The 14,998-nt window shown below is 42.1% G+C and overlaps 1 protein-coding gene across 1 annotated transcript; it reads right to left on the reverse strand.

Annotated features, from left to right (window-relative positions):
- Positions 1-838: 838 nt before the first annotated feature.
- LOC122491674 (5-hydroxytryptamine receptor 3C-like) lies at positions 839-6,269 on the reverse strand. The gene is made up of 9 exons (XM_043594771.1): positions 6,203-6,269; positions 4,651-4,817; positions 4,224-4,268; positions 3,672-3,781; positions 3,233-3,402; positions 2,881-3,041; positions 1,868-2,072; positions 1,478-1,693; positions 839-1,348 (listed from the first exon to the last, which is right to left on the reverse strand). Exons 1-9 carry the CDS (start codon positions 6,267-6,269, stop codon positions 1,119-1,121), a joined length of 1,371 nt encoding a protein of 456 aa, XP_043450706.1. The 3' UTR covers positions 839-1,118.
- Between the last annotated feature and the right edge of the window lie 8,729 nt (positions 6,270-14,998).

Consider the following 14,998-nt stretch of genomic DNA (forward strand, 5'->3'; position numbering starts at 1 on the left):
ACCAGAGGGAGCCAAAGAAGTTTGAGGAAGAGCAGTGGAGAGGAGGAACCAGGGAAATATTGTTCAGTGAAGACCACCATTAATCTCTTAGGCTTACAATAGAAAGTAGTAGAAGAGACAAAAGAAAAGAAAAGAAATGATTGCTAAAAATAAAAGATTTTGTATGAGTTGTAATTAATTTGCTCTCACATCTGTGCTTTTCTGAACCTGGGGTGTCCAACAAATCATGTCACGGCTCCATGGAACCTCTACCTCCCCCAGACAGCTAGTGGGAGAGATGGGCCAAAAGACAAACACTTGCAAAATCAGAAGGCAAGTTCCAGGAAGGGGAATTTTCCAGTTCATATGGGGGCATTTGTGTTATTCTCAAGTAAGGCAGATGCCATTTTCAAATGTGCTTTCCTTGGCTTCTGCTCTTTCCTTTGCATGATTAAGGGCAGTCAACTTTGATTACAGTGCAGACAGTTAACGGTAATTCGGGATTACGTTAACATCTAGATGCTTAAGGATGAATGAGTCATATGTCAGGCTGTGATGAAATGTTTCACTCTTTAAGTAAGAGATGCCTGATTCTGGCACATTATTAATTTCTAAAGCTTAAATCGGAAAATTGGATTTAGGAGATTTAGCTCTATTTTCTTATAATTCCTTGTAATGGGTTTTGAGCCCTTCTCTCCCCTCTCCTCACTTTCCTAAGTTGCATAATAGTCTTATAAAATCCTTTTTACTTTGTTAATGAGTAGTTTCTGCAAGAAGACTCTCAATCCAAGATTTCTGACACTGTAATATAAGGTAGGGAAGAGCCAATGCTTTCTGCAAAGGGGTTTATTGGGGATGATTCAAATCAAGAAAGTATTCCAGGAACTTGAATCCTGATGAGGCAGGCGACCATCACTTATGGGAGTGCTGACGGGAGCTGATGGAGTGCAGGAGCAAGGACCTAATCCTGGGAGGCATAGGCAATCATCCAGGTCTGGTCTGAAACTGGACAGAAGGATTGAGCAGAAAACAAGGTGGTTGCCAGGCCTGTGAGGCTGGGACTTGGACACACATGGGAGCTTGGATGGTTTCCAGAGGCAAGAGAAGCTCCAGACTGGAGCTTGCAGATGGGCATTTGCCTAGGTGTTCCAGAGGACGATGACTGTGATGATGGAGGTGGCCATGAAGAGCAGGTAGAGGCGGAAGAGCAGGGTGTCCATCATGTGGCTGAACTCTATCCACAGGTTGACCAAGTGCCGCTTCTGAGCCTCATATTCTTGTTGGGCCCTTGTTGACCCAGGGCACCCATTTAACTCTGCCTCTCTGGGACCTGGCACCTTCCCCACCAACTCCACAGGCTCCTTCACACCTACAGAGATAGAGACTCAGCCATGGGCCATGAAGTTTACCTGGGGAGTGAAGGGAACAGGGAAGGAGGCAGGAGCAGAGGAGTGGAGGTGTGGAAAGAGAATGTGTGGGCAGTGCTGACTCCCCTTACCAGGCAGATGGGTGGGGGTGAGGCCTAGGCCCTTATTTCCCTTCTGGGGTGCAGTGGGGCAGCATTTTGTTGGGCTGGTACAGTAGAGGAGGAGAGAATGGAGCCACTGAGGCATGGGTGGGGGCTGGGTGGTGGCCAGGTGCAACAGGTAGGTGATGAAGATGGTCTCTAGTAGGCTGACCACCATCAGGGACAGACACAGGGCAAAGTAGACACCTGGAGGGAAGATGGGTCAATGTGAGGGCCAGAGGTACCTCCTAGGACTTTGTGTTTCCTCTTTCCCCAGAGGGTCCTTTTCCAGGATCCCTTTTCTGACCGGGTTCCACTGGTCTGTCTCCCTACCCCACGCCCACTTTGCTTTCATTCTCCTGATGGAGGAAGGGACCATACTGATGAGGGGGGTGCCAGTTGCAGGGAGTAAGTCATTCATCATGAGCAGGAAGACGTTGTAGCCCAGCAGAAGTGTCATCTTGAATGGGGCACGATTCTCACTTTCTATTGGCAGGTAGAAGCTGAGGGCGTCAATGGCAACCAGAAAGCCACTGGGCACCAGAAGGTTTATAACATAGAGTCTGGGCCTGCGCCTGATGGCAACCTGGGGGAAGGAGAGAGGGGTGCAAGTGAGGAGTAGGCTGGGAGGCTGCTGAGCCAGTTAAGAGAAAGAGTTAAGATATGTCCCAGACCACACTGTCTAGGAAGGAAATGTTGCCTCAAGTCCCTTTCACTGTCCTGTCTTTCAACAAAGTCATCTTAATCACCACTGTCTGCCTTTCCAGAGTTTGATTCTGCCATGCTGCCTACCACTGAAATGTATCTCATTCCTTCTTGACCCAAGGTGTCAACTTTCTCCACTTCCACTTTTAGCCCTACCAATGTGCTCTTAGCAGGACTGTGGGACCAGATTCTTAGGTATCATGTGCTTTTTATCTCTGTATTTCTGCTTGCTTTCTCATCAAGGTCTAATCGCTAGTGACTTTGCTGGTGTCCATTCAAGACCAGTGGAGGGAAGGCAAGACAGTGGCAGATAATTTTGAGGTCACCAAGATTTGAAAGCATAATATCCCTAAGACAGTGTTTCATAACTTTTACACCATCTCTTTTTCAAAATAAACTTAAAAACCCTTGCCTTCCATAGAGTTCTGATAGCCATGGGAGATGGAAAGCTCACTCTCACTATGAGTCACTGCCATAGGACCTTTGTTTTTTTCCCCAAGGAGGATTTATTCAATCAATATTTACTGAGTGCCAGGTTCTGTCCTAGGTAGTGGAAATTTATCAGTGAAAAAAGTGATAAAAATATCCACCCTCATGGAGCTTACTTTCTAGTGGGAGAGCTTACATTCTGGTGGAGGACATAAGTTATGCATCTTAGAGAAGATCACAGCCATGGCCCCTGAGCTCACATAGAAAATGATTTGGTCATACTGGTTGGTGCCCACAGTCATCTTCATCATTCTCTGGTGGATATCCAGAAGTACCCACTCCCCCTTGCTCCGAATGAGGTCCTGTGATGTGTTCGAAATCTCCTGCACTTTCTTCTCCATGCCCAGGAGCATGTTCTCCACTGCAAAAGAGACCCAGACAACTCAGCCTCCCAAATGTTCCCAAACTCCTTACCCAGACTTGCATTTCTTACCACTTAGCTTCCACACCCCTTTAGGGGAAATCCCCTCACCGTTCCCAGCTTCCTGGCCTCTTCTTTCTCAAAACACTTTCTCTGCCTCTCAGTCAGCTACTATACAGAGTCTCACTTACCTGTGTAGATGAATGAGCTGAAGGTGAGTGTGCAGTTCTGTTCATCAAAGGGGAAATAGAAGATGTCCAGGTTACAAATGCTGACCACCCGCATTGGCTTATCATATTTGATGAGACCTTCACTGTTGACATAAACCATGAGACCTGTAGCTGTCTGATCCATATCCATACTGTATGTGAGAAGAATGGGAAGGTGGGTACTGTGAGCTCTCTATCAGTCTTGGCCTTCTTTCTCTCTCAGATCACACCATTCCTGTGCTCTAACCCCACTCATCTGACTTCCCCCTTCCACCTGTCACTGTGTTCTGGGGGTTTTATAAACTCAATTCAGACACTGCTCCTTCTAAACTGAGTCTTTATGTGCCCCCTATTGGTTATATCATCCCATTCCTTGGAGATAGCGTTTCCTTCCTGCTGTTTTCTCAGTGCGGATACTCACAACTCCTCGATGAAGATATCCGGAAGCCAAAGATTCTCAGCTGCTATGCTGATCTTCCTGATGCCCCCACATTCCTCTGGGTTCCACGTGATGAATGGATTGTACCAGAACTATAGGAAAGCATGGTGTGAGACCAATAGGGTGGGAACTTGTTTTAGTCACACTCTGTCTCTTGCACTTTATATTTCCTTTTTCTCTCATTTCTTCACTCTCCTACCTCCTCTCTGGTGACAGATATCACAGTGCACTAACAAAGTCTTTCTTCTACTTCTCCCTTGATTCTTTCAAGGGAGACCTTGACCTCAACTTTGGAGTCCCTGGTATGGAGCCACTTAGGTATCATCTTCCATGACCTTTGTTTATGCTACCTTCTCCCTGTGCCCCAAGCTGACAGAATAATCAGGAAATTTTGTGTTTTCATTGTTGGTCTGCTTCCATTTGAATTTGTCTAATTTGTGGGTATTCTAAACTTTATCCATTGTAAACTGCAAAGTTGGACCCAGCAGTGGGAAAAGGGAGGTACCACAGTAAAGGGGAAAAAGTCTATCATACCATGTTTAGCCATAGGAAAGATGTCATCAGTTGAAGCTGTGCATCCTGAAAAAACAATTTTCACCTGGGATCATTGCCTCCATGAAGTCAAGTCCAATGCCACCATCCACCTCTTTCTCATTTCCATGGCTGTTCTATGTCACGATTATGATTTTTAATCATAAACCACTGAAAAATGTAGGTCAAATACTCCAGAGTACATGGAAAACATAGTTTAAAAAAAAGGCAGTATAAAAGTACATTGGGGTCATGTTTCTTATGGAATAGCCTGAAAAGGGACAGATTTTACCTGCTATGATGTCACTGAAACATGCCTTTCATATCTTCCCACCTCATGGAATGAGATTTTCATTTTACAAAATTCAAGTGAGGAACCCACCACCACTTGCCACTGATCAGCACATTGCAATGTTGAGCCAGGACTCACCACTTCCACAATGGCTGACATAGTGAAGGAGATGTTGACACGAGTGGGGATGCTATAGTTGATGACTGGACGGAAGGCCTTTCTGTCAAACACTGCTTGGAAGGCGACAGGATCCACTCCATGCCGGTCAAAGCCTGAGCAATTGATGGTGAATGTGTCTCCTCTTCCTGAAGAGAGCAGAGACCCTGTGAGAAGAGTGTCAGGACTGGGGGCTAGGTAGCATTTCTGCACAAAGAAAACAGGGGGCATGGGAGAAGTATGTGAGCTCCTCCTTCCTGGACCAGGGAGTGTGGGCTGGGCTGGTAGGCAAATGGTGGAAGTTGATGAGGTGAGCTGAGTCAGGGCTCCATCCTCAATTCCTTTGTTTCTGTCCACATGCAAAATTTTTCCAAACATGTAGGCAAACTCAGCCTTGACCACCACTTTTCAGTGTCCTGCTGAATCTCACCACAAACTTCTCCACCTTCACTCAGTGTCCTTCCATTGCTCATCTCTGTCCTTGAGCCATCTGGGTGATGTCAGTGACAATATTTGCAATCACAGTTCTCCTCACTATATTAATGCAGCATATATAATCATAAATTAATGATGAAGGCAATAATCAGGTAGGTAGTAGGAGGTATGTGGGACCCTAAGGAAGGAACTCAGTTTTTCAAGTTAATAAGGATTTACTGTATCTCCACTATGTGCTATGATTGTTCTCATCTAAAACACAGTGGTTATCACCAGTGAGACTACATTAAAGAGAGTTCCTTGATTCCCATCTTACACCTAACCCTTTTCTAGGGTTAGAACTACTTTGTGATGCAGAAATAGAGAATTATGTGATAACATCTTCTGGTAGAGTCTATTCATATCTATCTCTGATATTGTACTAACCCTTATCGTTCATTTTTTCTAGTTTATTTATTTTGAGAGAGAGAATGAGCGAGAGAGAGAGAGAGAGAGACAGGGGGAGAGAGAACCAGAAGGGGGAGGGGCAGAGAGAAGACAGAGGATCCGAAGTAGGCTCTGTGCTGACAGACGAAAGCCTGATGCGGGACTCAAACTCATAAGCTGTGAGATCATGATCTGAGCCAAAGTCAAATACTTAATGGACTGAGCCACCCAGGTACTCCCTCATCATTCATTTTCAATAATGAATGAGAAAAATAATCTACACTGAAAATTTTTACTAAAAATATTTCCCTTTTTCATGACAGACCTTCTCATCACCTTCTTCCCTTTAGAATTTTCTCTGTTCCATTTAATTTGATTCAAGAGAGCTGAGAAAGAATCTTCTTCTTTTTAACATTAGTTGATACTCAGAAACCATGTGGTTAGATTATATGCCTGGAAAGAGAAAGACATGAGAAAAGAGAAGAGGCCCAATAGAAACATAGGGACAGAAGGATCTTACAAAGAGGTACAAAGCTATCAGTGTCTTGAGTTTTCATTTTTACCTGGATGAACATCCAGACATTTACTATCTAGGAATAATAAAAATTAGTCTGGTTGGTCTGTTTCTTAGAAGTTGTATGCTTGCTTTGTTCTTGTTCTTGTCCCTTCTTACCTTGAAGCAGCAGGTGGAGAATGAGACAAAGGAAGAATCCATGTTCATGGAGCCAACCTCTTTCCATCTTCTTCTCTTTGGCTCTTCTCTGAGATAATGTTGATCTCTGGGGACTTAGTGATGATGTTGACCTTAAAAGACCACAGGCCACACCTTGAACCCTAGTTTTGAATAATACATGTATCAGGTGGCATTAGCCGTCTCTCTAACAAGCACCGCTGACAAGAGAGTGTCACAGAGGACTAGCCCACCCTGTGCCCTAACTGGGCCTGAATCTCATCTCCAAAAGTAATCTGGAAAATCAGTTAGGAGAGGGGGAAGAAAAAATATCTGATCACTGGAGCAGTGCTAATAGTCTCCTCATACTTTAGAATCACTGTGGCCTGCAATGCATCATAGACAAGGCACATGATAATTGCCATTGCTTTCAAGTGGCACATGCACTTATTTTAACCTTGCTACCATCTTTCAGAAAAACTGGGGCCTCCTTTTTATACTCAACTTCAGACTTTGAGGTTTTAAACGTGACTTCAGTACTGGCTAGTCTCAGCTTTTGATTTTGTGAGTGTGTCAAAAGCAACCCAGATCTCCTGGATGGAAGGAGTGATCAGTGAGGTAGAGGGGAGGTGGTAGAGACAATGCTATTTTTAGTAGAAGTTGACTGATGAGAACATGAAAGGAAAGCTTGCAAATTCATGTTGTTTAGACCCTGCTGTTTTTTATGAGAAATTAGTTAGTTGTCGACATTAAAAATTGGGAGATTTCGTGCAAGACCTATATTTCTGGCTTGATTTAAAAAGTAAGATCAACCAATACTGGGCTCACGTTTTTGCTTGGCAACAATTTGCCAAAGCTAATGGTTATGCTGTTTGGATGGAACATTCTCTCTAGATCATCACAGTCTGTCACCAACTATTGATTATTCCTGACCAGCTCCCCTCATGTATGTTACCTGCTTATCCTCTGTAGGTGTTTGAATTTGCCTCTGAGTGTTAAGATTTACTTTCTCGTGTAGTCTTAAAAGAGCCTTGGGAAGTAATTTCAACATACCATGCCATGCCTAGATGATCACAGGTCTTGTCAGATTTAGCATGTACAAATATTTGATTCATGGTGGAAACCAGACATGTTATGGTTAAGTGGGCCAAAGTCATCAGAGGGTTTAACCTCTTTTATTCTGGAATTAGTTCCATTAGAGAAGGCTCCAGAGAGAGTAATGAGTGGCTTAGAGAGCAAAGAGAGCAATTGCTTCAGTGAAGAAGTTTATGGCCTGAGCTGGAACAATAAGGTAGCAAAGGTTTCCTTATCTCTAATATTGGGGTTTTATGTGGTTAGGGATAATGTTTGTGTGTTACCTTTTCTGTTCTAAGCAATTACTGAATTGAAACGGAAATAACAGTAAAAATGGCAATAATAGTAGCTGTTATTGTTACCCTGGCTCTCTTGAGATTGTTCAGGTTGTTTCAGCCTGAATGGAATCTTCTGGATTCCAAATGTCTGGGTTGACTGAAGCAACCCTGGCTGCTGTGGGCATCAGTCTTTTCTCTCAGCCTCACTCAGCTGTAGGTTACCATAAAGGTCGTCCCTCACTCCGTAGGAGCCCTCTTCATCATTTGAGGATCCTTTCTCCTTTGGGAAGTTTCTTTTTTCTTTCTTTCTTTTTTTAAAAGATGGCTTTATTTGTTTGTTTGTTTGTTTAAAAGAGAGGGCACAGTGAGCAAAGGACAGAGAGAATCCCACAAGGGGCAGAAAGGGAGAGAGAGAGAGAAGCGGGGGCTCACCCGAAGCGAGGCTCATGCTCACCTGATGTGGGACTCTGACTCACGACCGTGAGATCATGATGTGAGCCGAAGTCCAATGCTTAACGACTGAGCCACCCAGGCACCCCTTTATAATTTTTTTTTTCAACGTTTATTTATTTTTTTGGGACAGAGAGAGACAGAGCATGAACGGGGGAGGGGCAGAGAGAGAGGGAGACACAGAATCGGAAACAGGCTCCAGGCTCTGAGCCATCAGCCCAGAGCCTGACGCGGGGCTCGAACTCACGGACCGCAAGATCGTGACCTGGCTGAAGTCGGACGCTTAACCGACTGCGCCACCCAGGCGCCCCTCCTCTGCCCATTTTATTTATTTATTTATTTAAAAAAAATTTTTTTTTCAACGTTGTTTTTATTTATTTTTGGGACAGAGAGAGACAGAGCATGAACGGGGGAGGGGCAGAGAGAGAGGGAGACACAGAATCGGAAACAGGCTCCAGGCTCTGAGCCATCAGCCCAGAGCCCAACGCGGGGCTCGAACTCACGGACCGCGAGATCGTGACCTGGCTGAAGTCGGACGCTTAACCGACTGCGCCACCCAGGCGCCCCCAGGCACCCCTTTAGATCAGTATTTCTCAAAACATTTTCTTGCAGAACACTAGTTCCACTGGATGTTAAATTCTTTTCTAAAAAAATTATTTTTGTTATTTAAACTTCAAAGAGGTCTGAGAAAACAATGAATTAAATAAAGCTAAGCAGAGGTTTTTTTTTTTTTTTTTTTTTTTTTTACTATAGGATTCCTCAGAGTATTTAGCTAAAATGTTAATGTGACTTGAATATCATATGTATAATTTCCCAGACTTAGTTGACTTTGAGAATTTCTTTTTCTCAGAATATCTTGCAGGAGTAGTACTTCATCTACTATTTTGGGGAAACAATGTTTTAGGTGAATAGAGTAAATGTAGAAGAAAAAAACTTGAAAATTCTATAGATAGGGTATAGAATGCAAGCAACATATGTATAAATCAATCAGGAAATTAAAGAAATAAACTAGATGAGTGTTTTCAAAAGTTTTTTCAGTCTTTATTTATTTTTGAGAAAGAGAGAGAGAGAGTGAGAGCAAGTGGGGGAGGAACAGAGAAAGAGAGGGAGACGCAGAATCCAAAGCAGGCTCCAGGCTCTGAGCTGTCAGCACAGAGTCCAGCCCGGGGCTCAAACTCATGAATCATGAGTTCATGACCTAGGCTGAAGTTGGACGCTTAATGGAGTAAGCCACCCAGATGCCCCAATAAGTATATTTTAGGTAAGTATTCTAAACATTTTTTTAATGCTTATTTATTTTTGAAGGAGAAAGAGACAGAGCATGAGCAGAGAAGGGACAGAGAGAGAAGGAGACACAGAATCTGAAGCAGGCTCCAAGCTTTGAGCTGTCAGCACAGAGACCCATGTGGGACTTCAACTCACAAACTGTGAGATCATGACCTGAGCCGAAGTCGGACACTTAACCAATGGAGCCAGCCAGGCGCCCCTTAGGTAAGTATACTAAAAACGTGAAGTTTGATTAGAACTGTAAGAACTTACAAGCAAATAGGAAGTAAAATAGATAAATTTTTAAGCTGTTTCTGATTCTGTTAGCAGTATAAACTTGACTGACTTGAAAAGGAATCTTTTTCTTTCTTTTCCTTTAGATCAATTACCTACCAGCTGTGTAGATCACATGTCATTCGCCTAGATCCAATTTTAGAATGAGAGTTTAAAAACGTATTTTGGGGGGCAGTTGGCGGGCTCAGGATTGTGAGTTCAAGCTTCATGTTGGGTGTAGAGATTACTTAAAAAATAAAATAAAGTATTAAAAAATAAATTAATTAAATAGATAAAATGTCTTGGTATTGTTACTTCTCAAATGTGCTCAGACAGTAACATTTTATTTTTTATTTGATTTATTATTATTATTATTATTATTTTATTTTAGAGAGAGTGAACAAGCGGTGGAGAGGAGCAGAGGGACAGAGAGAGAGAATCTTGAGCAAGCTTCACGCTCAGTGCAAAGCCTGATGTGGGGCTTGACCTCACAACCCCAGGATCATGGCCTGAGCCGAAATGAAGAATCGGTTGCTCAACCAACTGAGCCATTCAGACACCCCCAAAGTAACATTTTAGTAGCTAAAAGCAATACTAATTTTTCTCATTGGTGGTCTTATAATCAATCAAGTATATAATTTGTGTTTTAAGAGTACATACTTTTTCCTCATGGTATTCAATAGACGAGTTACTTTGAGTGAAAAATAAATACAGCCTTCACAGATTTCTAGTTTTCCTAAACAAATATTCATGCCAAAAATGTTATCACAAACAGACTGAAGTGGTTTATCTCGTCTCATCAGAAGCCCATATTTATAAAGCAAAAACATGCAAGAAGTTTTGGGGAGTGACTGGGAGTGATTCCGGCAGCCTGTGACAGCCTGTTTTAGAAAGAAGGCTCCATTTTGGCTGCACTCTTTATTGGTTTGGCTCTTCTGGTTTAGTGGGACCCTGTTTAGTGGGTCCTCCCACGTTGGTGTCTGACAGGTGCCCACTCCATACTTCTCAATAATGTGGGAGAATCTCCCCTGCACATCTTACCAGGAGAGGCATCAGACATGCTGTCTGATTTTATTCAGTTGAGTAAGTAACCATTAGCTGTCATTCTGGGAGGTTTACAATCCTAACGCTGGTCTATGGGCTGTGATGCTTATTTTAGTTGAATATATTTAGGTGGTTGTTCCAGGTGGAAGGAACAGCTTAAGTAAAAACATGGAAATCACAGTGTTGTGAGGACCTCAGATTTGAGTAAGAGAGTAACAGGAAATGAAGCTGTGGTATTATGTGGTGCCAGATCACGGAAGGCTTTGTATACCTAGCTGAAATTTGGTTTTATTCTATCACTCAGTGGTTCCCAAAGTTGAATAAGATTCAGACCTCTTTTAAGAGAAACAAGGGGCGCCTTGATGGCTCAGTTGGTTGAGCATCTGACTTCAGCTCAGGTCATGATCTCATGGTCTGTGAGTTTGAGCTCCCCCCCCCCCCCGCCCCAGGCCCTGTGCTGACAGCTAGCCTGCTTCAGATTCTGTGTCTCCCTCTCTTCCTGCCCCTCCCCTGCTCACGCTGCCTCTCTCTCTCAAAGTAAATAAACATTAAAAAAAAAAATTTTTTTTAAAGAGAAACAAAACTCCTAAACCCCTGATGTTAACTTGAATTATTTATAATATCACTTAAATATTTATAATCATAAAATCATGTATAAAGTCCTTATACTTATAGCTCTTATAAGATAAAATTATATATTAGATATTCTACAAATTAGAATTTTTTTATTTGATTTATAAAAAATAAAATGTTACTGTCCGAGAACATTTGAGAAGTAACAATTCTAAAAATTAGATATTCTATAAATTAGAATAAATTTATAAATTATGTACATACAAGACTGTAGAATCAACAGAACATTAATGTGGTAGATAATATTGTTTTATTAAAATTAGATAACTGCTGTCCATTTCCCTATCTTTTTTACGAGGAGCTAGTTTTTGAACACCTATCTGTTATTTTATTGGGTCAATATGATAGTGCATGTCAATATAACTGTACTTAAAGCTTTTTTAAAGCAATTCTTCGTTTCTTTCTCACTACTACCTTTACTGCTAATTACTTGAGATGTTATTACTACGAAGGTGAGAAGTGTGTAATTCTTTCCTTCATAAAGTGGCTATGTGATATGACTTACCATAACGTGCCTCTACTGCTATGTACGGTATGAACACTCAGCTTCACCCACTGCAGTTATCTATTTGAAATACTGTGAAATCTTTGTCTATATAATATGCAATGTCATTTGGCTTTCATCTGGCATTGTTGACATCTTTTTTTTTTTAGTTTATTGAAAAAATTTTTTTTCAATTCCAGTATAATTAACATATTAGTTTTAGGCTATATTAGTCTTAGGCTATGTTGTGATTTGACAATTCTATATATTATTACTCAGTGCTCATCATGATAAGCATGCCCTTAATCCCCTTGACCTATTGCACCCACCCCCCTCCCCCACCTACCACCCCTCTGGCAACCACCAGTTCTCCATATTTAAGAGTCTGTTGTTTTGAGGGGGTGTCTGGATGGCTCAGTCAGTTAAATGTCCTACTCTTGGTCTTGGCTCAGGTCATGATCTTACAGTTCATGAGTTTGAGCCCCACATCCGACACCATGCTGACAGTGTGGCGCCTGCTTGGGATTCTCTTTCCCTCTCTCTGCCTCTCCCCTGCTTGCTCTCTCTGTCTTTCTCAAAATAAATAAGTAAACTTGAAAAAAAAAGGAGTCTGGTGTTTTGGGGCCACCTGGGTGGCTTAGTTGGTTAAACAACCTACTCTTGATATCAGTTCAGGTCAAGATCTCCCTATCGTGTGATTGAGCTGCGCATGGGGCTCTGCACTGAGTGTGCAGCCTGCTTGGGATTTGCTCTCTCCCTCTTTCTCTGCCCATCTCCCACTTGTGAGCATGCTTTCTCTCTCTGTGTCAGAATAAAAAACTAAACATTAAAAAAAAAATCTGACTTTTGGTGGTCTCTTTTTTCTTTGTTCATTTGTTTCTTAAATTCCACATACGAGTGAAATCATATGGTATTTGTCTTTCTCTGATTGACTCATGTCATTTAGCATTATACCCTCTAGATCCATCCATGTTGTTGTAAATGGCAAGATTTCATGCTTTTTTTATGGCTGAGCAATATTCCTTTATATATATACACCTATGTGTATATATGTATATATATGTGTATATGTATATATATGTATATATGAGTATATGTATGTATATGTGTATATTTGCATATATAATCTTCTATATAAATCTGTATATATATATTTATAATCTTCTATATTTATATTTATACTCTATATTTCTATTTTACATAAAATATAAAATCTTCTTTATGCATTCATTTATGGATGGACACTTGGGTTGTTTCCATATCCTGACTATTGTAAAAAATGCTACAATAAACATAGGGGTGTATATATCTTTTTGGAGGTGTTTCCATTTTCTTTGGGTAAATACCCCATAGTGGAATTAATGAATAATATGGTAACTTTATTTTTAATTTTTTTAATGTTTATTTTTGAGAGAGAGTGTGTGTGCAAACAGGAGAGAGGCAGAGAGTGAGAGAGGGAGACAGACTCTGAAACAGGCTCCAGGCTCTGAACTGTCAACACAAAGCCTGACATGGGGCACAAACTCACGAACCATGAGATCATGACCTAAGCTGGAGTCGGAAGCTCAACTGAGCCATTCAGGCGCTCCTGCTTTTAATTTTTTGAGGAAACTCCATACTGTTGTCCACAGTGGCTGCACCAATTTTGGAATTGTTGATATGTGAAATCCTTTTCTCTTTTCCAAGTTGCCAAGGGGGCACCTGAAAGGCTCAGTGGCTCAGGCCGTGATCTCACAGTTGTGAGTTTGAGCCCTGCATCAGGCTTGCTGTTGTCAGTGTGGAGCTTGCTTTGGATCCTCTGTCCACCCCCTCTCTCTGCCCTCCCCTGGCTCTCTCTCTCTCTCTCTCTCTCTCAAAAAATAAACATTTAGGGGCGCCTGGGTGGCCCAGTCAGTAGGCGTCCAACTTCGGCTCAGATCATTCCAACTTCGGCTCAGATCATGAGTTCGTGGGTTTGAGCCCCACGTCGGGCTCTGTGCTGACAGCTCAGAGACTGGAGCCTGTTTCAGATTCTCTGTCTCCCTCTCTCTCTCTGTCCCTACCCCGCTCCCTCTCTGGCTCTCTGTCTCTCTCTCAAAAATAAATAAACATTAAAAAAAAAAAAAAAGAATTCTCCAGGTGCCTGGGTGGCTTAGTCGGTTAAGTGACCAACTTCAGGTCACGTCATAATCTTTCAGTCTGTGAGTTCAAGCCCTTCATCCGGCTCTGTGCTGACAGCATAGCCTGGAGTCTGCTTCAGATTCTGTGTCTCCCTCTCTCTCTCTTCCCTTCCCCTGCTCACGCTCTGTCTCTCTGTCTCTCTCTCAAAAATAAATAAACATTAAAAAAAAAATTTAAGTTGCCAGAGACCGTTAAAGAGGTTTATTATTCTCTCACACTGCTGTTTCTGTGATGGCAAGTAAAATATTCACTTTATTAGCTAACTTGAAGAAAAAGTCTTATTTCTTGAAAATGACTTTCATTGTAAAATTGATCTGCAAAAGTGAAATTTTGTCTTCATAAGAATTCAACTGCGAATGCCACAGCAGATGTGGAGTGACCATTGCCATTTGGCATTAGGTCCTGGTAACCTGGGTAGAGGAAGCTACTGCAATAAAACACTTCTGTCAATGAGCAGCGGTACCACCATCCATCCAGTTCTGCAACCAGAAACCTAGGTGGTACCCTTGACACCTTTCTTTCTCACACCACTTTACCTACTCCATCACCAAGGTCTGCTGATTGTCTTCCCTTCTAGATACTTCTAACTCTTTCTCCAGTCTACCAGCCACAGTGCAGTTTTCAAAATGCAAATTTGATTTCTCAACCCTTAACCCACTCACCATTAAAAACCTTGTCGTGGTTGCCAGTTGCTCTTCCTCTGAGACCTGTAACATGGTCTACAAGGCCTTTGGAGATGTTCCCTTCCTTTTCCTTCTGCTTGGTCTTTGTTGTTCCCTCTGCTTGGAGTGCTCTCTGCTCTGCCCACCTCCACATGTTCACCTTACTAACGCCCACTGTCCTTCAGGCACAAGTCATACCTTCCTTGTCTAGTACCTACTCCAGTTATAATTTAACTTTGGACTCAAGTTTATTTGGAACTCTAAGCCCCATAAGGACAGGAAACGTCTCTGTTTTCCCTCCATTATATCTCCATCAAATATTGAATGAATATTTTTAGTGGATTACACAAAATAAGTATTATTTTTAAAATATGTACAAGTGTGGGTTTACATAGATTCTCTACTCTAGCCCCTTGCCTGAGGATTGGAGAATATCACTCCCCCAAACATCTCACAACACAAAATCATTTTAAGG

This window comes from Prionailurus bengalensis, chromosome C2, assembly GCF_016509475.1.
Source record: "Prionailurus bengalensis isolate Pbe53 chromosome C2, Fcat_Pben_1.1_paternal_pri, whole genome shotgun sequence".
NCBI lineage: Eukaryota > Metazoa > Chordata > Mammalia > Carnivora > Felidae > Prionailurus > Prionailurus bengalensis.